Here is a 27,640-nt window from a genome sequence, read left to right on the forward strand (position 1 = left end):
TCTGTTAGCCTGCGGACGAGCATAATGGTCAAACATCTGCAACGATCCGGACAGAATGATACATAGATGGACAGACAAGATTTTTTTTTCTCTGTAATTTATTTGAAAAAGGCAAAATGATACACCATATGATGTGATACTCACTGGCATTGAAAATACAGCAACACATATAAAGAATGTGTCATGTTACCAACTCAATGTAAACAGCATATCTCCTAACATTCTCTGCACACTCAGAAAATTACAGTGTCTATTCAGCATCAAAGCATAAGGCTGCATCATCGTCATCACCAGTGCCCAAGCCAAGGAGTTTCTCTTTTCTCTGACTCAATGCTCATGGAATCTCAGTGGATGTTGCTCCGCTTCCTCAAAGCCCATGCTTTCCTCGTTCCTATACGCTGCTGCTCTCCGGTGCAGTGGGTCAAATGTGTCTCAAATCTATAGAGAGCATATCTGTCCGTGGCAGTGCAGTATAGATCCCGACCGGAGCAGGACGGCGAGCAGGGGCGATTCCCACTCACCTACTGTATGTCCTGAGTTAGGCTGTAGCCTGCCAACAAAGAGGGAGGTTTTAAGAACTGAACCAGAGATGGAGGTTAGGAGCTGACTGACATAAACTGACACTTACCAGAAGAGTTTATACAAGTAAAAGGAAATCCACTTTGGTCAAAATTATGCAGATCATCTCTTTCATTACTGGAAATCTGTTCAACACGATTAAAAGTGGCCTGAAAAACTAGACAAAGACACAGAAAGTACAGAATTAGCTACATTGCATTTACATTTTCTACATAGTAGTAGTTGATAGTCCACCAATAAAAAAGGACAAACATCCTTTAATTAAATATTGAGGTGATTTAATTTTAAAAAGATGTATGAAGCATCCTAAAAACTCACATTTTGTTTACAAAGGGGTCTAATCATCTTTCCAGCCTAGTCCTGGTTAACATGCACATGGATCCGATTAAATTATCTAATTTAGTGTTTTTTGAGCTGTCGTTGAACACTGATTTAACAGAGCCAGATTTTAATCATTGCCACTTGTTATTATAAACTAACCACGTAGACAATAGGAAACAAGTAAATCCAACTATAAATCTTTAACAGCAACAATGACCCTCTTCATGAAATGCTCTGTGTTCCCATAAATGAAGGACTTCCTGAAACAGGCTGTAAAATCAGTTAAAATTAGGTTTTTGTCCCAGACTTACTTTGCTGACTAACGCTGCTACGTTTTGTAAAGTTAATGCATATTCCAGCATTGGCGCCAACAAGTTGTCAGTTTGCGGAAATATCGAGACTATAAAAACCAGCAGAGTGAAAAATGCCTTTCACCAATTTTTAGCATTAATGAAGGTAATACATAATGGCTTTCTTACCGTGCTGATTTATTGGTACTTCGTTAAACATCTGGTTGAGTTTTTGATGTGGGTTTAGGAAGGAGCTGTGTTTCTGGAGCTCATTGGTACCACTGGCCAGGTTGATTCCACAAACCAGTGGAGAAAGTCTGAAAGAACACGGCAGTTGCTTTTAAAGTCATGCATGCTTAACTTATACTCTAAATTTTATAATTTGAAGGTCATTAAATACATTTAAGTCCCATGATTCATTGTTGCATGAATTTAATCATTATTCTTTATAGATCAAATATAGAGTGTATCAAGAATAAAATAAGTAAAATGTATTTTATTATCAATTTTACATTCATTCATTCTAGTGCATGTCAAATTCTGCCAAGAACTGCTTTAAAAAAAAAAAAGTCACAAAAGATTGTCATGACACATAAAAACAAATAGTTCACAGTACTAACTAAGAGGAATGAGCACGTCTATGAATCCAGCTAGAGTTCAGTAACCGATGAAAGAATGTTTCTATTTCTAACTCATTCCTCTTGAGAGCCCAGCATAGGCTTTAACTCACAGGGACTCACAGCTAGCCTGCGAAGAAGCATCATTTAAATGATGTGGTCCCTTGCAGAGAGGCCAGAGGGTGTTCGGCCCAAGCATCTTTTGGAAGATCTTCAGTGTTATTCATCAGCAAGATTCTTTTGTCAATATAACTCACATCAGCATAAATATGCTCAGTGTCAACTAACCAGTCATAAACAGATGAGCTGAGTTTGGAGAACACCTAACAAGAGACCAGAGACCATTCCTCTATACAGAATCCCCAGCTCCATATTGGTGCTTCTTCTCTTCAGTTCACCCCACTCATTTTCTATAGGGTTCAGGTCAGGGAACTAGGGTAGTCATGTTTGTTTTGGAACGTTGTCCTGATGGAAGATCCAACCACGGCCCATTATAACATTTCTAGCAGAGGACGTAAGGTTTTAATTTTCTATCTGTTGGTAATTGCTAGAATCCATGATACCACGTGTCTGAACAAGATGTCCAGGACCTCCAGAAAAAAATAAGCCCATAACATTAAAGATTCAGCAGTATATTAAACCCTGTTTGCACTAAACACATCTGGTGGGTTTGCTGCCAAAAAGCTCTTTTTTGTTTGTTTGTTTAGTTTCATCTGACCACTGAATTAGAATCCTGGCCCTTTTTGAAGTTCCTGTCGTGTCTGACAACTGAATATGCTGGAGTTTATTTTTGGATGAGTGAGGAGGATTTTTCTTGAAACCCTCCCAAACAACATGTGGTGATGTAGGGTTTTTTTTTTGTTTTAGGCTTTCTGACCCCCAAGAGTCAAGTAATCTCTGCCATTCTCCATCTGTGATCCTTGGAGAGTCCAAACTTTCCTCCTCACCATCCATTAAGACAATAGACACGTCCTCTTCCTGGCAGATTCATAACGTCTTTAGTTGATTGGAACTTTCTTAATTATGTCCCTGATGCTGGAAATGGGAATTTTCAATGCTTCACGGTAGCTATTTTCTTACAGCCACTTTCTATTTTGTGAAGCTCAACAATATTTTGCTGCACATCAGAACTATATTCTTAGCTTTTACTAATTGTGATGGATGATTAAGAGAATTTGGCCTTTGTGTTTCCTCATATTTATATTCCTGTGAAACAAGAAGTCATAGCTAGACAATTTAAATGTTCCTAGTCACCCTGTTATGCTAAAACAAAGTAAATGTTAATGGGAATATACTTAGTTATTTTACTCAGTTATTTTACTCATAAAAAAATTCTAGGGATGCCAAAAATTGTGGCTAACATGTTTTTGGAGAAAAACATTTCATATTGTGATTTCCCCCCCATTTTCAATTATTTTACTTAAATGAAAGGTTAGATTTTTGTGCATTTTTTAAAATAAAACAAAAGGTTAAACAATGCAGATTTATTTTTTTATGTCCATCTTTGATCATATTTGCCAGGGGTTCCAATAATTCTGACCACAACTGTATACTCATTTTTATTTTGTAATCTTGTAATCTTTATTTTGTAATAAAAACATATTTTAGCTTATTACATTTCATTTTTTCATTTTTTACACATTAATGTTTTTGACATTTTTTTGTGTATAGGACCACAAGTCTAAGAGAAAATAAATAAATAATAATAATAATAATTCAGGGAAAATACATTTCAATTAAATTTGATTGTTTTACACAAATATTTGGGCTGGATGTTCCTGAATATATATTTTACTGGTTGGACTGTAACTTCAATTTACCCACCACTATATTAGAAACAAAATTGTATCTAACTTGACCTTAATTAAACTTGGATTTTAAAAACTTGTCAGCTCAAAGGGTTTGGTCAAATAAACACCGAATATGAGACGTCCATCCATCCATCCATCCATCATGTTACCGGTCTGTGGTGCCGTGTCCTGTCACAGAGTATAAGAGGAAGATAAGTGCTCTGTGTGTGTTTGGAGGGGGAGGGGGTTGCCCTGCAGCGCTGCTCATGTGTGTGGAGCGGAGGGCCGAGTCCCAATAGAGCGGCTGTCAGCACAAAACTCAGAAAACAGTTCCACTCTCTATATTTTTACAGCGAGCCTCTCTATATGCATTAATCACAGCCAGCTGCCCGTACGCACCCTTAGGCTGGAATGAGAGGAATCTTTCAGGCAGCGTTTAAAAATCCCAATTTACCCATCACATTGATCCTCCTCTTAGTTGACAGTGCGTTACTTTCAGCAAGCACACTGAAGTGAAAGACTTGCTTAAAGACTTTTAGGTAACGTATCCTGTCATGTTTAAGGAGGTCATTAAATAAGTTAATGAAATGACTCAACTTTACAGCAGGCCCTTTCATCTTGGAAACGATTTTATTGATCCAACAGTCCTCCTTTTAAACATACAGGTGGAAGAAGTTATTAGGCTATATTATCAAACATTGCTCTGACTACTAAAGGAGCTCTTAAAGCACCTAGACTGGATTTATTTGATTAGAAGTAAAAACATTAATATTGTGAAATATTGTGTTTAAATTGTCGTTCCTGTTATAGCAAAGATGAATTTTCAGCAGCCATCTCGGTTTCAGTGTCACATGATCCTTATATGGAATATTATGTTACATATCATTATATATATATATATATAAATATAAAATACCAGTTTACTGCTCAAGAAACATTTCTTATCATATCATAATATTTTGTGGAAACTTTGATAAAAAAAAAATCTGGATTTTTTTTAGAAATTGAAAGCTCAAGAGAACAGCATTTATTTGGAATATAAATATTTTGCAACAATGTAATTACTACCTTTGCATCTTTGATTAATAAAAGTATCTTTCTTTTTAAAAAAAAATCTTACTGACCTTAAACTTTTTGATGGTATTATATAAGGAAAAGTGTGTATTTTAGAAGCTGTGTAAGTTTTTCCACAATTTTAATCACTTTTTTATATACTTTTTTAGTAGTTCGTTTGAAATGGTGGTTTGAAGTGATGTATGCATTTTTAAAAGTACAAAATGTCCTTTAATATGAAGTCATAAAACAGCATGCATATAAATGATAAAATCATGTGGAAAATGCTCAAATAGTTTTAGATGAAGTAAAGCTGGTCAAACTGCAGGACGTCATCTTCAGAGTACTTCAACTACCCATATATTTAAATGCAAACATAAATTAAACGGAATGATCTGTTTGGCAGGAAGATCGAATGGCTAATAACTGATGAATGACCAAATATCCAGACAGAGGAACTCTAAATGATATAATCTTTTTCTGATACATGTTTTAAAGGAAAGACCATCAACATACACCCACATTCACACACAAAAATCAACCACAAGTCACTCAAAATCTCACATTTCATAACAGGGTTTTGAAATAACAACAATACTCAGTAAGCAAAGTCTCCTAAATGCTTATTTTTTGCCAAACGAAACACATTTTGCAATGGGATCAGATTCTGATGACGGGAGTTAGAAAAGATGATTTAGTTATAAAATGTTTAAACCCCATTTAGGGAAAAATTAGCTTTCTGTTTTGGGATCACAAACCCAAGCCTTCAATGTTTCTGTCACATAGTCAATGGTTAGCTAGCAACAAATAGTGTGCAGGAAGTGTAGGTTCTTCTGATACGTTTTGTTATTTGATAAAACACATTTCCTGTTTACAGACACAAAGTTTTGGTGTTTTTGTCACATCACCTCAAGAGTGATTGTTGTTTACATAAAGCAAGTCATGGCATGTGTTCCCTTCCCGGACACGTCTGGATAAGCAAACGTTCAGAAACAAACACTGCCTGTTTGTGGTGAGTGACAACATAACAATATGCTTCTTTAACAACAACAATGAAGAAAAATGAAATGACGAGAAGAATTATTAAAGCCTTTTCTAAGAACCAAAATTTACGCAAGACATAGTAGTGACCACAACAGTGACCAAAATTGCAACAAAACAAAAGAAATCCCTATGATCTCTGAATTGTCCATATGGCTTAAGATTGTATAAAGATCTCAATGCAAGACATCCAGATTAGATCAAACCCCTTCACAATCGGCACATATTTTCGTGACAGCGCAACAGTAATATTGAGAGAACAGGTCATGGGTTAACTGTGTGTTGTAAAAAAGACCCATGCGAAAGCATAATGATAATATTTTTCTACTGAGGAAACATGTGTTGCCACACATCATAATGTCTTCGTTCTCAGGGACGATTTGCTCCCATCTCATCGGCTGTGCTTTTTTAACGTTTCACATCATAAGCACATGTTGCTAACTGCTGTGGTTGACGCACATATATATGCACTGCAGATGGAGTCCTCCAGTTAGTGACAAATAGCCAATTAGACTCAAGTAAAACTGTTCCCATATGTATCAGAGAAGCAAACTGGATTCCATGCTTTATGTTTGCTAAACTTTATGCTATGTTCTGAGGTAGTGGCAGGATGCCATTCTGGGGTGGCCGACTTATGTTTGCTACCTAAATGTCCACGATCATCACAACGCAAAATAGTGCACTCAAAAGCATAGGTATCACTTGTGAAAGACTGCTGATCCTCACCTCGTCTGATTGAGCTTGTTATTGTGCAGATGGTTGTGAAGGCTGATGCTGCTGGGCTCTATGCTGGGCTGCTCCACAGTTACACTGGAGGTTCCAGATAACACTCCGCTACACGATTCATCCTCTTCTGAGTATGCTGTAAACCAACAGGAACGGAAAAAATAAATAAATGAGGTCTCTTTACAGTTACTTCTTCAAGACATGCAATGCAATTAAATGGAGAGCAAATGGAGACATTAAGACATTGAGTTCATATTGAAATCGGATTGAAAAAGACTCAAACACTGAGAAGAAATATTTCTTGAGCAACAAATCAGAATAAAAAAATCAGCTTTGCCATCACAGGAATACATTTTATTTTAAAATATATTAAAATAGAAAACAGTTATTTTAAATTGTAATAATATTTCCCAATATAAACTGTTTTTAGAGTACTTTTGATCAAATAAATGCAGACTTGGTGAGGAGGACAAGATACTTTTTTTTAAAGACTTTAAAGACGCTTAACCAGAGACGACTTGGAGCTGGGCTTAATGAACAATGTTAACAAACAAGAGGATTGTGCTGAACGGATTTCAAGCATGGTCTTTGCAAGCACGGATTTTACAGGACGGTATGTTTTTTATTATTTTTTATTATAGATATGATGTGATCCACAATTTCATCATATTTGTCAGAACACTATGGTAATACAAACAGTAATCGATCACAAAATCATGGCTAATTTTCTTAAGGGGTGGTGAAGTCTTACAAAAGCTAAAGTAAACACTACATCAATACTGGCAAAGTGGAGTCAATTGCTTTGCCCTTCGTTTACATCATAGCTTAGCAACTACATAAAACGTATAATTGGAACTGTTAAAAGAAAACACAACTACAAATAATAAGACATACTTACAAGTTGTGACCCATAAACAACAGATAGTCCCGACAAAATGGGAATGGCAATATCTTTCAGGAAAAGCTTTTTTTTTAGCCGGCCTTCTCTTCTGAAAGCTGTTCTCCGTAAAATGTGCAACGCACAGACAAATGTTGAGGTAATATTGTTCAGGAACAGTTTTAAAAATACATTTAAACCACCAAGTTCGTCAGCCTTAAGACAAACTTTTAACGGGGTGTAAAAAACAGCGACAACACTTCATATTCTCTAGTGCCTTTTTTGCAAATTCCATGGATGCAGATTATTTAAATGAGGAACATTATGATTTCATAAGATCCGGGAAAAGTGCATTGTAGTCCAAACGAGCCGTTCGTTGTAGTTCTTGAAAAGTGTATTCTGTTAAATAAAATATCTCCCTTTGGAGCGGACTTTGAGCTTTGAAACCTTGCAGATCTTTTTTATGCTCAAACAGCAACATTAGGCTACACACTAACTACAATTGAAAAAAAAAATGTAAAAAGCATAATAGGACCCCTTTAAATGTGTATTGTAAAATACATATCAGATATCACATAATGTGTTAAAAAATCTTGCTGATTTAGTGGCAAAAATGTTGAAGAAACCTAAAATCAATGTGTTTTGAATTTTTAATTACATTCATGTGGAGTAAAATTTGAAGAACCGAAGAGGAAGTGAAAGTCACAACATTACAGTTTAATTTATCGTATTTCTCCTGATTGATCAATGTCAGAAATGATCTAATAATGTAGTCAGTTTGGCTTGTTGATGTTCAACATGTTTCACAGTCATTCTTCATTCGAAACACAGAGTTGCTTCTTTCTTATTAGGCAGAAGTAGACGACTGAAACATTTGTGGCTTCTGTCTGTCTGCCTGTCACATCTTTTATAAAAGTCGTCTAAGGCAATTAGTGTGCACTGCCCTCATGGATTTTCACTTCAGGTGTTGACTAAAGGAGCCCTGCGCTGTCTGACAGCTTCTTGACTCAGTCTCAAGCATCTGAAGGAAAAACAGCTGGAATGGAACAGATCCTGGAGTGTGAGAGACATGCGTGTGGTGGCCGTTTGCCCACGGTGTGAGCCCAGTGACTGCACAAACACTGGTCTTTTGAGCTTGTCGGAACAGCTGATGTCAGAAATAGTACGTAGTGTAAATGATGGGTATAGGGAAATGAGGAAGGGAGTGGACTCAACACATCTATAATGCTAAATGGCATGCACATATAAACTTTTTTTCTGTGCACTGGTTAAAAATGGATAGCAGCTGGAATTATACAGAGTGCTTGTGTGCAGGGGTTACACAATGTCATCTTTTACTCGCATTATTGGGTTCTTTTACTCTAGCTTTCAAAAGTGTGGGGTCAGTAAGATTTTTTTTTTTAAAACAATGTATTCAGCAAGGATGCATGAAATTGATTAAAAGACAGTAAAAATGTTTATAATGTATAATGTTACAAAAGATTACGTGTTTGCAAATATGTTCTTAAGCGATTTGTAACGTGCTCCCACTGAATCAACTGAAGCCATTTCTCAGTCAGTTAAAAAAACAAGACACTGTCGGGAGAACAAACAGAGCTGTTTATCACTTGTTTCCATATGTAAACATGCACTAAATGGTTGTCTTTTGACGATTACTTTTAGCAGTTTTCCGATTTAAAAAGACTTTTTAAAGTACGCATCTAGAGATATAGACGTTGCTGTCACAGACCGTCAGGTGAATCCTACAGTCGCATCTTACTTTAGTCTAATAATGACTTATATTATGTTTAGTTTTATACTATATTTAGGTTTAAAATATTAGAAGTTTGTATTTTAATAAAAATACAAGTAAACAAGTTTTTGTACGTATTCAGATTTTTATTTTAAACATCTTTTATTTATATTTTTTTTGTGTGAAATCTGCTGTACATTGATACAATTATAGCATTCAAATTTTCTGAACTGCAAATTCAGAAATTTTAAAATTCAGAACTCAGAAATTCAAATTGTACAAAAACTAGGTTTAAGGTTTTGTGTTTCAAAGCAATGCTCGAACTGAGCATCTTAAACAAATAATTGTCAGAGAAATGTAGTACAAAAAATACAATAAAACGCGCAACTATAAAAGTGTTACGAATTTACAAATTCAAATATTTTTGACTTTTTCTAGAAACACAAAATATGGGTGCCTTCCATGCAGAAAAGACCAGAATAAAGATGCTGGAGTCTTTCTGTGGAAGCTGGTTAGTTACAATGCCAAGAAGATGCCAGGACCAGCATTAAAAACACAACATGCTGGTCATTTCTATCAGGCACACTTTGGCTCCTTCAGTTTTACAGCACAAGCTGGAAAATGTCTCTCAGGCCTTCCATAGCAAAAAGCCCAATGCAGCATTGCCCACAAGCACACCTACCAGTAAAGCCTTCCTGATGAATCTTGGTGAGGGAGGTGGGACACCTGTAGTTTGGGCTGTGTACTGAAGGAGTAGAGCCATGGAGATGCTGCAAGCCAAGGCGCACATCCACAACTTCATGCTCCACCTTGTTGCGTAGTTGGACCTGCTGAGATAAAGAAAACATATCTATAAAATATACAGCACTGATGTCCCAATCTGAAACACAATCACTAGATTGAGTAGATTCCCCCTTCTATGTAAAGCACTTTGAGTGCAGAGAAAATCGCTATATAAATGTAATGAATTATTAATTATTATTATTATTATTAGATGTCAAAATCAGGGCATGATTTTGACCTCAGGTCATCAGGTTAGGATCTGTCCTGACCTGAAGTCAAAAAGAAAATCAGAGTATGAAAACTGATTTAAAAATCAAAGAAATTCAGTTTTAAAAAAAGGCATTTTTTTCTGTACCAATTTATCGCATTTCCTGCATTTTGCCTTTGTAGAGCTGTACCGCTCATAACGTTTTTGCAAGGATCTATGGCTTGACTTAGAATGGCACAGTCCTATTGAGGCTGAGAAAACTTTCTGTTGTTGATTCATTTGAGTCTATTCAGAGGAGCTGGTGAGCATGTTTGCTATTTGCATGTCACATCTGGCCTCTTGAGGAATAGAACTGCACTGCTTATTAACTGTATTACGGGAACACATGTGTTCTTGTTTAGAATGCCAAAGCCATGGGAATACACAAAGATCTCCTTCATTCTCTTTTGTTTGGAAAGCAGGAACAGCCCATAAAACAATAGGCATTTTCATCAAAGGTCTCTGAGATGACAATTACTGATGAAGTTAATGCAATAAACAATGTGACATAATTTATCAGGTAATTGAGTTCATCTAACTAGATGTGTGCGTGCATATTTTTAGGTTATTAAGTTATGGAGTGAGAGTGAGCTTGTAACAAGAGTCTCCCAAAACAAACACTTGAAACTGTTACCTTGTCCTGTGCCTGCAGAGATTTAGCGGAGTGGACCTTGATGTGTTTGCGCAACGAGCTGGGGTCGGTGTAACGTTTGGTGCATCCTGGGAGCTGACATGCATAGGGTTTCTATGAAGAGCGTCGCATAACATAATAAAGCAAGAGGCACAGAAGAAGAGGTAATGATAAAAAAAGTCATTCATTTGCTTAATTCAATGATCTGATGAAGAAGGAAAATCTAAAATAACAAGAAATATTTGCAAATTATAAATTCTTCATTTATAAATAGCATTATATTTTCTAGAGTGGTCAAATCCCATGACATTTTATAACCTGAACTAACCTTGGCTTGTCATATGGGTGAGCAGGGGTCCTCTCTATGATATAATGTCCGGTTTTACGTTGTCGTTTTTTTTGTCCTGCATGTTGTACCACATTACTTTAATTTGATGAAAAAAGGTTTTCACATATTATTTAGTTATATTATTAATAACAACAAATAAAACAAAACAGCTTCACTGCTTTAAAATAATATTAAACGAAGTAGCCTACTGTTCAAAAGTGTTTTTGACCAGTAAGATTTTTTTTTCTAAAAGAAATTAATACATTTATTCAGCAAGGATATATTAAATTGATCAAAAGTGACAGTAAAAAAATTATAATTGTACAAACTATTTAAAATTTAAATAAATGCTGTTCTTATAAGCAATGACTCTGTAGGCAGTGTTTGCGCATTAAGGCACCTCACAAAACTGATTTCGGCAGCGTAACAGTTTAATGATATTCAGCAAAATAGAGAGAGCTTTGAAATGTACATTTACACACAAACTGACCAGCAACCGCAAATTTTAGACGCCATCTTTCATTTTGTAGCTCAACAGTCACCGAATGGAACGAATAGTATTGTGGGAAATCAAAGGCAGCAAAGGATACATCTATGCTGCCTTCAAAAATCAGTCAGATGAAGGTATCTCAGGAGACAGGAAGTGAAATTAACTTTGCCTTGATGCCTTGGAATGCGTCCATCGAAGGCAGCATTTTTAAGCTTTCGGATGCAGCCATGGTTTTCTTTGTCAATGTTTTGCCCGTGTTCGAGTTCATCATTAGTTTTCATGGTTTCTGATTAGTTCACACCTGTCCCGTTCCATTAATTATCAAGCCTCGTGTATTTAACGCTCTGTTTCTTCAGTTCATGATTGTGCGTCGTCAGTAGCTATGTTTCCATCCAAAGTTGCAAATTCAACTTGTGCGCAAAATGGGAATAACGCATGAAAAATTGGCGAATAAAGCAGCGTATCCATCCAGTCCAGTGAGTCGGAGAGAAAAAAAATCATCACTTCCTGATAAACTGCCATTAAATATCACTAAGAAACAAAGGAGAAGCCACTGTATATAATTATTTTATGTATTACATATAATATGTAATAATATTTGCATAATAATAAGAAATGTTTCTTGAATATCAAATCAGCATATTATAATGATTTCTGAAGGATCATGTGACAAGTAATGATGAAAATTCAGCTTTACCATCACAGGACTAAATTACATTTTGAATGTATTAAAATAGAAAACAGTTATTTTAAATTGTAATAATATTTCACAATTTTACTGTTTTTACTGTATTTTCCATAAAATAAATCCGCCTTGGCTTCTTTAAAAACATCTATAACTTTTGAACCAAAGTCTATATGCCAAACTAGTTTTCTTTCAATTAGAGCTTTTTCTTCATTATATTAACAGTTGAAAACACTTTTTATGCAGCTAAATTAATTTGAATCCCAAAATTAAAAATAAAATTTATGTTATGAAAATTAATAAATACTTAACCTTCTAAACTCAAAGTATGGGACAGTTCATGACTTTCCACAAGAAGAAAAAGGTTTTCAGATTCTTCGCTTGACAACATCACACAAACCCTCCACAGGCTGATACACAGGTGCAGAGTGATACGCGCACAAAAAGATTCAGTAAATATTATGAAATCTCTGCATCTGTCCACTTCAAATATTAACCACACACATCACCTTGAGCTACACAACTTCTGAAAACAGCACAGACTAATCAATAATGTTGTCTCTCTAGCAATGCACTTCTTACATCATATCTTTCAGCTGCACATTTAGAGGGTGAGAAGGGAAAATAAGTGCTTTATTGGATAACTTTCCCAAGGTCTGCATTAATAATAGTGACATAACGATAACAGCCCTAAACAATCCCCTTCACAGATCTGCTCCACTCATCTAAGTGACGAATTATGATTTTTGCACGGTTAGCGCGTCTACAATTAGAAGTGCAATGGCTGCCATCAAATCCTTACTGACAGCAGCGAATGAAACCACCCCGTTTTGAATAAATCAGCTCTGTTGACTTAAATGTACCGAGGAAACAGATATCACTCGCTAGCTGGTTGTTACACAGCTTTAAAGGCTGGCATGAGAGCTGCGGAAAAAGATGTGCAGCCAGAGCTAGTAGTCACTGAAGTGGCTTAAGTTTTTTCTTAAATCATTAAAGTAAAAGGAGACCTCTCCACTGTTCCAGACTATAATTCCTTACTCTGAATTGAGTGTAAATAAAACCATGTTATTTTAGGGGGACTACTATGTCTGGAAAAAGTGACAAGTAAGCTTTCCTCGCTTGTTTGTTTTCAGTATTGGTGTATACCTTTTCAGACTGGGTAACACACATGACTGTATATATTCATGATGAAACATAACTACATAAATACACAGTGGGGTCTTAGTTAGTTTATTTAATTAGTGACCTAAAAAAAGATTGAGAGTTGTTGTTTTCTATATATATATATATATATATATATATATATATATATATATATTAGTGACCTAAATAAATCATATTTAATGAATTACATAAGCTTATAAGCACATTACATATGTCACATCACCAGTCTTTTGAACTCCATTGTATAATTTTTTGCAGTGGATTTTTTAATGTAGCTTTTTGTTTTTGTTTTTTTGTTTACCTGACAGAGCAGTAAGAACGGTAAAGCATACCGTGTCCAGGTGTGTGCGCTGGTGTTTGGCACGGTCACTAGAGTTGCTGAAGGCCTTGAAACAGCCGGGATGCTGGCATATGTAGGGCTTCTCTCCGGTGTGGCTGCGTAGGTGGATCTTCAGGTTCTCCAGACGGGAAAATGCCTTACTGCATCCTTCAAACTGTAAGACAGCACCCGTACACCCAGAAATATGAAGAAAACAAGTCTTCACAAATATCTCCAGGTCCTTCACTGAATGAGAATGTACATATACATGCAAATTATGACTTATAGTCCAGTGGCAGAGAGCACAACATGCTTTGCACTGTAAGCAGGAGAATTAATATTCATTAGAGGATGATATTAAACAGAAGGCAGATGGTTTTGGTGAAACTATGTCACCTAATGCCATTCCACCATTCCAAAAAAAACTAAAACATTTCTTGTCTGATACCAAGAAAATGCAAAAAAAAAAAAAAAACGGTTGCATGGAACATTTTCCATGTCTTTTTTTAACACTCAAAAAGACCAGTTTTGAATCAGAAAATGCTTTTGCCACAGTGACAGTTATGTAACTGTAAACCCTGGCATCATTCACTCGCCCTCATGTTGTAACAAACCCGTATGACTGACTTTCTTCCATGGAAGACAAAAAGAGAACCTCTGAAGAATGTTCAAGCTGCTCTATTTCATTCAATGAAAGTGGATGGGGGTGTCAAGCTCCAAAATGACAAAAAAAGCATCATAAAATAAGTCCGTGCGACTTCTATTTGTGTGCATATTTTCCAAGTTCTTCTGAAAAGACTGAAATTTAAGCCATTATTTACTCAAAAATCATTCACTTTCATTGTATTATAGCATCAGCTGTTCAAGTTAGCAATAATTAATTTAGTGTTCCACAGAACATTAGAAACCACGAAGAAAGAAAGTCATAAGGGTTTTCGAAAGACATGTGGGTAACCGCTTTAAGTTTAAAAATTATGTTGGGAAATTATAGATATCAAGCCACATAAAACTGCAATGCTCCTTTAGTTGTGAATTGCAAAAAGTGCCATTTGTGTTGTCAATTCATGCACATTTATGAGGCCTGTTCTGAAGATCCACACACAAGCACATGCCACTCGACAGTTTATTAAACAGACATGTTCAAAGTTGGTTCCTGTTAGAACAAGGCTCTGCTAAGATGTTTGAGTTGGAGAGAGGCCAGCGAGGGAGTCAGTAATAAGCCCGGCTGATTCAAGGTGGCAGCCGCAGTCATGCAGACTTTTGGTTGGAGCAATTCTGCAAAATTATAAAACACATTTTGGCGGTCACAGGTGTGATGTCATGATGAGGTTATATGAAAAATGAATAGGGTTGCATTGAGCATCCTTATATCTATGCATTTAAAACTATAAAAGTTTAATTAAGTAGTTGACGTTTACATTTATTAATTCAGCAGACATATTTATCCAAACTAAATATACTTTTGGTGAATTACACTTACAAATGAGTTAAGAATGTAAAAAAGAATCCATTTCGTTTTTTTTTAAAAGTAGGCCTATATTCAAAATCACAATGTTACATATTATAATAATCCAACTACAGTGTAAAAATCTGACAATAGTTCCCAAATTATAGTCATTCGGCCACCACAGTTTAAAGAGAAAAATAAAACAAATAAAAACAGCAAATAGATTTAAAAAAAGATATCCCATGGCTATCTTACATCACTAAAAAGAAACATTTCCTATGTGGCTCATTGTGAAGGAAATGAAACACAGCTTCATTAAAGTATTAAATTATCATAGTTTATCCATGCCTACAATAATATATCTGAGCATGTAAGGGCTATAACGGCTAAGCTGCATTCTGTTATAGTCTATTATATATATAATATCTCTGCATATCTGCAAATATATATATATCAGCAAATCTCTCAGCAAAAATAAGAGAATAAGAGAACGTATTACATTAAATTCTTGTTTTTATAATTCAATACCAGCTAACAGAGCATAAGGAAAGAGATGTTTTGCTGTTCCCCCACATTGCATGAGGGCACGTATAAGTCACACTTGTTGAATATCTAAAGAACAATCAAGAAATGAATTTAAAAAAAAATCTTAGTCTAAAAAATCTTCTTCAAAGCTATCCTGGAATGAGTTAACTAAATTGGTCATTGCATAATATCAGACTTCAAGCATCTCTCACAAAGGCAATTTGTACGTGAACTATAAACAACTCTAAAATGTCTAAATCTCTCAAATCTGCCATGCATCTATCTTTGGAGGTGAAGAGAGATTGAGTCCACATGTCAGTCTTTCACAAATGTCTTACTTCAAAGAATTGGCATGGTTTAAAAGAAAAATATCTTTAATTTTTACTGATTGATACAAACTGTGTATTAGTAAAACAACACCTGAGTCAGAGTCTGGCACACTTTGATATTGAGGTGATACTTGTGTAAGTAAGCAAAAGGAGGGTAAACAAGACATCCGCAAATTATTTTTATGCAGCTCACCAAATATAATTTATATATATACATTTCTATTCATTTTATATACGATTTGAACTTTATTACCAACAACAGTTTGAATAATAATAGCAGGCTAGATCTAGTTTGGGACAAAATGTTGTTGATAAATTCAGATTTTCCATCTTTTATCTTTGATTGATACTTTGGTAACATGGTTGAATGTTTTAGCTTGAAAAATGAAGTCAACGCTACAGTTTAGCCGCTTTTCTACCATCAGGCTGAACGGTTCTAAGAACGGTAAGGGACAGTTCCAGTTAAATTTCCACTTGAGCTCGGTTTGGTATGTTCTCGGCTAACCGTGCTGATAGAACGAATGTAGTAACGTTGTGACTCAGGATTGGTCACTTGTCTTGTCTGGCTGCCTCTTGTCTCTGTGGCAAGGCATGCTATTTGAGTGAAGTTAACACAAGTTAATAATAAAATTAAAAGGAATATCTGATCATCCTCCATAACATGGTCTCTATTTACATCTCATATAGTCTGTAAACTGTTGCATTACCAAGGCAACTACTGACGCATTTGTGTAACATTCCAAAGAGCTCCGTTATCAGCCCCAGTGTGGAAAATGAAACCGTATCCTTACCGGCCGGGCCGGATCAGCACGTAATGGGGCAGCTCAGCAAAGAGAACGGTTTGGCCTGACCGTGGCTTTTGTGTAAAAGCGATGAAAATGGAATTAGATTATTTACTTGTTTTCCTAACAGGTCAAGATGACGACACAAGTTTGTGGAATTCTGGGACATTTTTTGTATGCCCTGTTCTTGCAGTAAAAGGGCAAATATGCATGTATACGGCATAAAAAATAAACTCACCGTGCATTTGTTGGGCTTCTCACCAGAATGGACTCTCATGTGAATGAGCAGTTTGTATCGAGCATTGAAGGGCTTGTGCTGACGGACACATCCTGCCCAGAAGCAGGTAAATTCCTCCCCTTTTCGCTGATCTATGTGAACTTTCTCTATGTGTTTTACCAGTTCTTCCTTCTGTCCATAGGTAGCCCTACAATCCATCCATTTACATGGCTGTTCTTCCCTCAAGTGTCCATTCATTCCCTCAACTCTAGGCATCCCACTCAGTGCCAAACCATTCTTGAACTGGTGCTGTGTGGGAAGCTCTTCAACATTAAGGTGCTGGGTTTGTTCTTTGGCTGTGTCCGAGTCAGTGCAGAGATATTGAAGCAGTTCTTCCTTGTGTAGAAGCTTCTTGTTACAAAGATGAAATTCAACAACAGGTTCTTGCTTAAGAGACTTGGAATACAAACATCCTTCTGGAGATTTCTCTTGTGGCGTGCAACTGTAAAGAAGGTCCTGAGCCTCATGTGGACCGCAGAAAGTTGAAAAAGATGGAGAAGTCAAACATAGCTCTGACATTGAGCCAGATGAGTGGCTGGAGGATGGGGACGAGAAGGACGGAGAGAAGGCACTGAAAGAAGACATGGACAGGGAAGAGTAGAATAAGGAAGGGGACGATGTGTCGCCAACGTGCGATAGGTTATCTCCAACCGAGAGAGTGCAGGATGAGTCACTCTTAACCCCGCTGAAATACGACACAATGGCACTTTCTGTGGAACAGACCAAGTCGAGATCATCTGTTCTTATCGACACAGGTGACTCAGACAAGCTACACATCTTCAGACCTTCCAAGTGAATTGCTTGATTTAAAGAGGAAAGGTACTTTTCATCACTGTTAACCAGGCCACGCTGCTCCAGCTGTGCAACCGCTGGGCTGAGACCAGCAGGCCTCATGATGTTCTTCAAGTTACTTTCCCTCTGAATGGAGATCATCAAATGGCCACTGTAGAAATTATTCTGGGGTCCCACAAATGTTTTTAAGTAGGGATGCACCTGTGATGATTCCCAAGGTACCTGGAAAAAACATCAGAAAAATGTATGCATTTGGACCGTGAATTCAAACAAGAGATGTCAAATCCAGTATGTTTGTGGAAGACCTCAAGAGGAACTGGTGCATGTTGAAGCGGAGTTTGGTGGTTCCATCTTCTAAACTGGTACAGAATGCAAAGCGCTGTTCAGCCCTTTCACCAGTCACCATTTACTACAAAGGGAAAACAATTATAGGGTAATAATTATAATTCATATAATAATTACAATTATCAGGTGAACAAGAAAAGAACACATCCTCATACTATACTGTTCAAAAGTTATTTTTTAAAGAAATTACTACTGTTATTAAGCAAAGATGCACTAAATTTATCAAAAGTGATCGTAAAAGACATTTATAATTTTACAAGAGATTTCTATATTTCAAATAAACCCTGTTCCTCATCAAATAATCCAAGTATCACCAAAAATATTAAGCAGCACAACTGTTTTCAACATTGATAATAATAAGAAATGTTTCTTGAGCAGCAAATCAGCATATTAGAATGATTTCTGAAGGATCATGTGACACTGAAAACTGGAGTAATAATGCTGAACATTTGGCCTATATACATCACAGTGATACATTACATTTTAAAACATATTCAAACTGAAACTATTATTTTAAACTAATCTCTTTTTTTTACAGTATCTTTAATCAAATATGCTTGATGAGCATAAGAGACTTCTTTCAAACATTAAAAAAATCTTAAAAACCCCAAATGGTAGTGTACATTTTTCTCTTTCTATTTTTTTTTTTAGAAACCTGAATTGACTATATATAAATTTACTGCCATTTCTCCTTACAGTAGATGTTTTCTGTAAACAAAAAGAGATGTAGTAATGGGTCACAGTGATTTTCTCTTACAAAATGAGTGGAAAGAAATCTAATTTGCAAATCATAAATGATTAAATGTCAGAAATGCAAAAATATATTATTCATAATTCTGATAAGCCCAACTTAGTATTACAGATCCTAATATAACAAAATTAACTTGAGTAATGCTATTGTTCTTGTCTTATCAAAAGCTGGATTATGCTGTGCTCACAATGACAGCGATTAAATAGATCACAGAGTCTTCAGCCATTAGTTTCCAGTAGGTGTTCCTGCCTGGTCTCACATAGTAAAAAGAAAATGAACCATTTTTCATTGTGAAACTCGGTCAGTGTTCCTTTTAAACCTAGTTTTAACTGTACAAGAATGCCTGTCATGGCAGCTCATCTTAATGGATAATACCACCTCACCAAGCTCCTCAGGGCAGGGGTGACATACACAACCACTGAGGTCAGAATCACTGTGCACATGGCAGAATGCGTTAGTAGCCAATATGGTTAAATAAAAAACAACTCTGTCAGTCCTCTCATGTATTGGACTTGGTCATGGTGTTTGTTTTGCTTCTCTTTGGGTGTGCAAGTTGTTCAGACACACTGGCCCAGTAAAGAGAAACAGAGACACATTTGTGCCCTGACAGGTTGGTTGGAACCTCTGGCAGTAGAAGATACAGAGATCTGGTACCAAATGCAGAGATTCTAATGTACCACATCCCTCAGCTAATGAGAAGCAGGCCTGGAACAGTGCATGGGGAATGGTCTTCAAAAGGTCTCTCCTGTCCAACAGTCAAACTACTGTGCTGAGTTCACACACGCTTTAACGCCGCACACATTCGCTCAAGTGATGCAGTGATGTGTTGCCATAATTGGGCTGGCAAGAGGATTTTAAGGTAAAATGAGTCCTCATGGGCGCTACCCCACGTTACTGTTTTGACTAAACACATCAAAAGAGCTTAGTATGCAAAATCCTTTTACCAAATGATATTAATACTATTTTAAATGAGTATAAACATTTAGGTACAATATCATAAGTTTATCAATTATACTCATGCAAAAAGTTCTCACTTTTTTTAAGTCAGTTTAAGTTTACAACCATTCTGCCTTACAGAACGCGTCATTTAAATGGAAACATTTAGCAATGGGTCAAAGTGGTTTTCTCTTGCAGAATAAGTGACGAGGAATCTAATTAACTAAATATAATGATGACTCAATGTCTGACAGACTATCATAAATAAATATATTATACTTACTATAACTCCGATGACTCCCACAACTCAGAATTACATCTCAGAATTATAATTTATTACAAACAAAATAAAAACACAAATAAAATAAATAAAATTGGACACTTATTTAGCAAAAATTGTTGTCAATTTCCATGGTTCATTGCAAGAATTTTGTCGATTACCCACAGAAAATAAACAAATGCGCGTAATATTTGTAATGATTACTTTAATGAGCTCATTGTTTCTGCCTAAAATGAATACATGATGTTAGCTAACTGAGTGATTTGTATATCTACATTTCTGAAATACATCCCTTAGACACAGTCACCTCTGATAAAAGATCACTAAAATGTAATGTAGTATTGCATTTTCTATAAAGCTGCTTTTGAATATGTATTGTGAAAAGCGCTATACAAATAAATGTGAATTGAAAAATAAAATAAGAAATCTCTACATACTCATGAGAACACAAGTTACATCACAGCATGACTAATGGATTGATTCAGTGTAATTGGCCTAATAAGATTTCCTGATCACACTGCATCTTCACCTTTTGCACTCAATGAACCTTTTTATCAGACTGTTTTCTCAAGTATACTTCACTAATGCGTTGTTGTCCATTACACTTTCATCCCTAAAGAGCTCAACGGAGAAACACCATATGTCACTTTGTTCAGACTTTACCAAAGGTCTTTAAAATTCCTTCCAACCAAGTGTGAGGAGGATGAAATTAAACACCTCAGCTAAATTCAATTATCTACAAGACATTCGATGGTATTAAAAGGAACTTTGTATCATTCACTACATAATATTTTATTATCATACATTTTAAGAATGATGCTGAATGAAATAAACCTGCAAAATAATTGGCATAAAAACTAAAAGTTTTAAAGGACATTTCGAAGTGATAATTGGAACAAATTCATAAGACCGAGAACCATATGATTTATTTTAAGGAATTTGTTCTTTTTAATATAACCACAGATTGCTAAACACAGCTGTGTAATCTGACTGGGAAATGAATACTTATTTAGTCTTCATTTTCAGAGCACTTTTATGCTAACATTATGATCGTATTATAAAATGTGCCATGGCACGACAGATTCATTAACCACATGAAAATTATGTTTTCATATGCTTTCTTTTCTATTATGCGGTGTAATGTTGTGTAAACTGTGGGACAAACTTGTGGCTGGCATGTTTATCGTCTACAGAACGGCTATGAAAAGGTGACTTAAACGAATCTGCTTTGTAATTGCTCTTATTTATTAGTTCGCAGCAGGTGCCAGGCAGCTGTTAACTGAACGGAGGGAAAAGACATAATTAACTGTGATGTTGAGGTTTAGAAAGTATTGTGTCATTTTCAACTCTGCCACTTTCAGCAAGCGAGACATCTTTGAAGTGAATTCAAAGACATGATTCCAGCTAAACTATCAGCATAGCTCTACGAGACACGTGGCCTGGCCTTGAAGGGAGCAATAATATCACTTACCAAATTTACATGTACGTGTATAGCAGATGCTTTCATTCAAAGAGACTTACAAATGAGAAACATCACAGACACTAATTTATTATACAAGAGCCAACAATAATTGGTAAGTTTCAATATATATTTCAAGACTAAGCTATACTGAAGCTGGAGCAACAATTGTAAACCAAAAGATTGATTAATAAGATTGATTAATAGGATTTTGTTTTTACTACAATAGCAAATAATGAACAATTCTCACCTGAGAAGCAAAGGAGTGCAGTTCACATTCCTCACTAGCAAGTTAATAATCCAGTACCACATAAATGCAATGCAAGATACTACAGAGACAAAGGAGAAACTGCTTTTTAAATTTAGGCTACCTTCATACACATCCAACCAAAGTTATCACCAATATATAATAAGTATAAATAAGTAATAATAAAGAACTACTAATCTAATTATATTAGGGCCAACAAGAACTGCCTTTCTATGTCCCTCTAATTCAGTATTTACTTAGTGTTATGTTCTCTATTCTATGAAAGAAGTGAAACTGAAAAGAAAAAACATTTATTACACGTCAACTTGTAAGTATTCATTATGTGAATTTTCAATGACTATGTTTAATCTGCTGTGACAAAATCCAGACAGTTATTTTATTCTATCTAAAATATCACTTTCTCATCCAAACCCCTGAAATCGGTTATAATGCTCTTACAAAGCATTACTCACATCAAACAGTATTGCCATAACACTGGATGTTCAAAATGGGTGCCTGCAGAGCCAAGAGAGTGGAAATTGCAGTCATTAAATATTCGTTGTAAGTCAAGTTGGTTATGTCAGGTGTGTGTGTGTTTTTATATATATATATATATATATATATATAGTGATATGTATCACTTAATTGCTCACTAAACCTCCCACTGTTACTTTATCTGCGGTTGTTGCTGTTGGACAGTGTAACTTTAGAAAAACAAGTGATTTATACACTTTTTAATGTCACATTTTGTAATATTTGCTTTGTTTTATCTTTGTAATATGGATTATTTTCTCATCCAGTTTTTTGAGACACTACCTCCCTTGCCTCTCCTCAGAGGAAACGTCTTTGCTGCTGATGTTCATGTATATTTTTTGTTACTTTATTTTCATTTTTTTCTTGCATTAAAGTGGAAGAGACGACTACCGCTTGAACTGGCGCTACAGCGATCTGTCACTTCACATTGAGAGCGTCAAAACACCATTTATTGTTTGAATTTTGTGATAAAATAGACAGAATTTGAACAGATTTGACAGAACTTTGTTTATTATCACAAGTAACAAAGCACAAAGCTTTTTGTGATTATTGGATGGAGGGGGCGCTACAAATAATGTTTGGTATTTGGTATAGCACTTGGAACACTTCGACACTGCGCAGTAATATCATAACTCCTGATGATATTACTGATGATATTACTGCGCCGAGTCGAAGTGCTCCAAGTGCTATTCCGCCATACATTATTAGTTATCCTTTTTAACTCGCTTAGAAAATCGCCACGTTTTATTTTGTGTCATCATACTTGGTCATGTAACTACTTTTGAACTACTCGTACTCCCTGTTATTTATAGGGAAAACGTGGAGGTGTTTGGATTTCTAACTTCATCTCTGTTTGGTCCCTATGAATGAACTGGGCTAAGCTACGTCTACGTGCTATCAAAGTGTCCCGGCGCGCCAGAGCGATTAAGTGCACGCACTGAGACGAGAGAGATATATCAACTCGTTTTAGTTAAGGGAATAACAGTTTAATATGAAAAAACGGTGGAGTATCCCTTTAAACAGTCAAATACACAAAATAATGTCACAATGATAGTCTTGGTGAGAATTCACATAAACACAGTCAGTTATGTTTTAAGTGAATGTAAAAACAGCTGAGAAAGAAAACGCATGTGTAACAGTATAATGGATCCGTGCATCAGGTCTTAAAGTGACAGCAGCCTAATATGCAGTACCTGCTATACCAAATTATGAGATAATATTAAAAATATATCTATATGGCAGTTTTTCCCCCTGGTATCAATGTCAAAATTGTGGCCAGTGAAAATGCTGAGTGGATAGTAACTTTGAAAAACCACTAGCCTGGCTGGTGAGCAAAAAAAAAATGGTCAAGCCAGTGCTGTAAAATTGATTAATCGCATTCAACATAAGAGTTTGAGTATAATATACATAAAGCCTAAATATATATATAAGAAGGCCATATTGTGGCGCCAGGAAGTACAAATTTTCTTTGTATAGTGATGGAAGATGTCTGGATACAAGGACTAGTGTTAAAGGGAACATAAATTAACAATAAAGAACAATATAAAAGGATCCTGACATCTCACATTACGACTGTTATTAAAGCACTGACGGAAGGACGCATCACTGAAGAAATAAAGCCGACCGCACAGCCACCTCGTCAGTCCAAACATTTACAAGCAAGTGCAAATCTGTGAGAACAACTCTGAAGCCAGGAAATTCCACTGAAATGACAGTGGTTGAATCCAAACCACCAGACATGGACAGAGCTTCTCTACTGAATACGGTGGGCGGACAGTACGTGGAGCCAGTACTACTTACACACTCCGCCAACGGACTGCCGTTTAAGGAGACGAGATAGCTTTAAAATGACATGCGGCTAATTGGTTGTGACTTGTATTCCATATTTCAATAAAACTATTCTAGTTCTGGTTGAGTAAATGTCTATGATTATGGATTTACAAAATGAAATGTTTAAATGAGGAGTAACTTGAGACCTGAAGAGCAACAAACAAATGAAAAACGATTTAATGTAAAGCAATTACTCCTGGTGAAATATAAGTTAAGCTCCATCAATTTGCATTTTTGGTATAATGTTGATTATTAACATTATACCAAAAAACAAAAACAAAAAAGAGAGAAAAGAAATCCCTTGTTTTCTTCAATGTTAGAATGAAAAGGAAAATGCAACCAAATAGGATGAGCTGAATCTGTAATCGAATGAGGAATATAGGAAAAATATATAGGAATGTAATTTGATAATATTGCTACAATCATTTTATGTGAGTGACAAGTTGCTAGAGAGAAAGAAGTAAAACTCATCGGGCCATTGAACAACGTTACTGTAAAAATATGCGGTAAAATTTATGGTTAAAAAAAAATAAAGTAATTCATACAGTCCTTATACTTGGCAAAATCCTAAATTTTACATTCTGTGATTTTTGATCATATGAAATAGTTTTTTACTGTAATTTACTGCAGGTTTTCCTTTTCTCTCTAAAAATGAAAACTATTTTTTAAAGTGGGAACAAGACTGATTTTTGGATGCACTTGCATATATAGTGTCCCATCTGTAGCTCCAGTATTAACAGTAGCCCTGTACGCCTCTGTTAAAACTCCTCAGCCATATAAAAGAAAATTCCCATCCTGTATTTCCAATCAGGTTTCCAAACCTCAGCTCCTTTAACCTTTCTTAGTGTAAATAAATATTTGAAATGTAAACGTGATCACTCTCTCAAGGATGTAGAGAAAGAAAAGTGCATAAAAAGACAAATCTGAGTTTCACCTATAAAACACAGCACACAAATAAAACTGCGTTCAGAAGTGCAACGTTTTGGGGCTTGTTGCAGTGAAAGTATCTGATGATCCCCCACAGTGTTCTTGTCGGTCTCAGATCACATTACTCAGCATTCCATAAAAGTTTATGGAATCTTGGCTTTTAGGCATGATGGCCCAATATGTGAGGTCGGTTCTTTTTAAACGGTTAAAGCCACAGTCAACGGGAAACTTAAAGTCCTATTTTACTGTCCCCGTCAACATGATCATCATCACATTCAATTAACTTTAAGAGCGGACTAAAACCACAGTAATACAAATAGTGCTATAATGCTTTCAAGACATCTACATCCATGAAAATAAGATTTGACACTCACTGAAGCGTTTGTTTACATTAACTTTTTGGAGTATTAAATGGCCAATAAAAATAACTTGTCCCTGTAGTGATTTACAGCACTGTAACAATACTGGCAACATATAATGGAGCACCACAAAACCATCACAGAGAATCAAGAGACACTGTGAATGGACATATTAACAAGGAGGTCAGCATATTACAAAAATGTAACATGGCAGCAACAAGGGTTGTGAAGAAGAGCCAGTCGACCATTAGTCCTGCACTCCATATATAAATCACAAGAGTTTGTGCTGAGGGTGCCTGTAGCTGGATATTTCTCATCTTTTTACAGCACAATGTAATTGTATCAGATAATCTGTAACTATCACCGAGAAGTTTACAAGTCTCCAACGCTGTGTTCAAATCAAAACTAACGTATCTTGTCTAAGCCAGCTCAAGCATTTCAAAGCCAAAATTAAGTGATGGCTCAAGTCTTACTTCTTTTTCACGAGATTCAAATATCTTTAGGTACGTTTTCTCTGTGCTGTAGGGGCATTTCTCTCACAGGACGATAAAATGTAACACATTTATTTAAAAATAGTTGTAGTAAGTCATTTACATGTATGTATTTGGCATATATTTGATCCAAAGTGACTTAAATTGCATTCAAGATATACGCTATATACACACGATATAATTCCCAAGGGATCGAACCCATGACCTTGGCGTTGCTAGTGCCACAGGTTTGAGCATTTTTTTCCCCCCATCGCAGACATTGTGTTGATTCACTTCACTCACTGTTCGTAAGGCTCTAATTTGGAATCCACATTTGGAGTGACTTGACTTGTCTGACTGAAGTCTCTGAAAATTCACAAATTTTATTGTATTTTAATAACTGCATTATTAATAAAGTTTTTCTGAGAAGAACTTTTTCCAGCTCCAGGTAAATGTAGAACTTTTAGCTTATGTCTACTATTATTGCACACGAAGCAAGTAAAATGATCATCTGCTTGACTGTTACAATGAGAGACTATGAATTGGATTTTGCTGTAAACAGATCAATTTGTTCAATTTCTGGCCAACTTTTTTATAGTTAAACACAAACTTAACTGTTTTAAGTTAAACCAAGTTAACCAACTTAAACCAAGTTTCCTTTTATTCTTTTCTTTCATGAAAAGTGTAAATTTCCTAAAATCTCTAACATACAGAGAAAAGCATGAATCAATCATCATTTTCTTATAATAAAAAATGTAAACGACTTGAGTTTTTCCACCAATTTACAGAGGATTTAAGCAATCAAACATTGTAATTCATCATCATAAACCCTTAATGGTGACTGAAATATTCTAAATAGTTATCCAAACTGAACCCCTAAGATGGACAAGGACTAGTAGGATGAATTCAAGTCCTCATAAAAAATACAAAAAGGAAAAGGGCTATAATAGCGTTTTGGTCAGTGGGAAACAAAAGCTCTTGAAAGAGACAGAAAAGTCTATAACCTAAACCATTTCATCATGTATTTAACATCACCCGAAACAAAATAGCCATAGGCAGATGAAGATTGCAGCCGTTTCTTCATTATGTGCAAGTTTCTCTTAATTGCCTGCTAAATTCAAAACAGCCATAGGCTTCAACTGAAATCAAGTTTGTGTTTAGTAAGAAATTACCTTGTTGTGAGTGGTTTCCAGGACCTACAACCAAGCCTTTCATAATCACAAGGCTGAACGTGCATTATTTCACAGGATCGAGTCTCATGTTTATCTAAAAAAATAAGGAAAATAAAAAAACCTTGTTCAAGTAGACGCCACACCAAAGAGCATGCTCATCTTCAGTATGTGTAAAAGCAAACATATTGACATGAAACAAAAAAGATTAACTGAAAACATTTTATTCATTAGCCAAAAGAGCTGATCCCAAAATATGATGGTTTGACATAGATGTTACATAACAAAAACAATTTCAGAGGTAGTTTATTGTTGTTTTCATGCACGGTGGTAAAACTACAGTGAACTTACCCGAAGTCGAATCACTGTTGGTCCACTGCTGCAGAAACGACACTAGTGAGTAAGACTCATCCATCCTTCCCTCAGAGTGAAGACCAAACCCATAACCTTGAATTTGTTTCATCTCTTCCTCTAAAAAAAGCGGCTGAGTGAAACATTACCGCCTTCT

At 35.7% G+C, this 27,640-nt stretch overlaps 1 protein-coding gene across 3 annotated transcripts; it reads right to left on the minus strand.

The window, feature by feature from the left end:
* Positions 1-89: 89 nt before the first annotated feature.
* Positions 90-27,612, minus strand: glis1a (GLIS family zinc finger 1a). 3 transcript variants are annotated; one of them, XM_079613262.1, is made up of 11 exons: positions 27,484-27,612; positions 27,136-27,229; positions 18,131-18,234; positions 16,995-18,047; positions 13,687-13,848; positions 10,691-10,801; positions 9,709-9,853; positions 6,418-6,553; positions 1,380-1,507; positions 629-736; positions 90-550 (listed from the first exon to the last, which is right to left on the minus strand). In XM_079613262.1, the coding sequence occupies exons 4-11, from the start codon at positions 17,964-17,966 to the stop codon at positions 522-524; spliced, it is 1,791 nt and encodes a 596-aa protein (XP_079469388.1). In that variant the 5' UTR covers positions 17,967-18,047; positions 18,131-18,234; positions 27,136-27,229; positions 27,484-27,612; the 3' UTR covers positions 90-521. The 3 variants fall into 3 exon arrangements, with proteins under 3 accessions (XP_079469388.1, XP_079469387.1, XP_079469389.1); XM_079613261.1 differs by having other exon boundaries at positions 9,709-9,856; XM_079613263.1 differs by lacking the exons at positions 90-550; positions 629-736; positions 1,380-1,507 and adding an exon at positions 3,612-3,786 and having other exon boundaries at positions 9,709-9,856.
* Between the last annotated feature and the right edge of the window lie 28 nt (positions 27,613-27,640).

This window comes from Phoxinus phoxinus (genome assembly GCF_949152265.1).
Source record: "Phoxinus phoxinus genome assembly, chromosome: 5".
Lineage (NCBI taxonomy): Eukaryota > Metazoa > Chordata > Actinopteri > Cypriniformes > Leuciscidae > Phoxinus > Phoxinus phoxinus.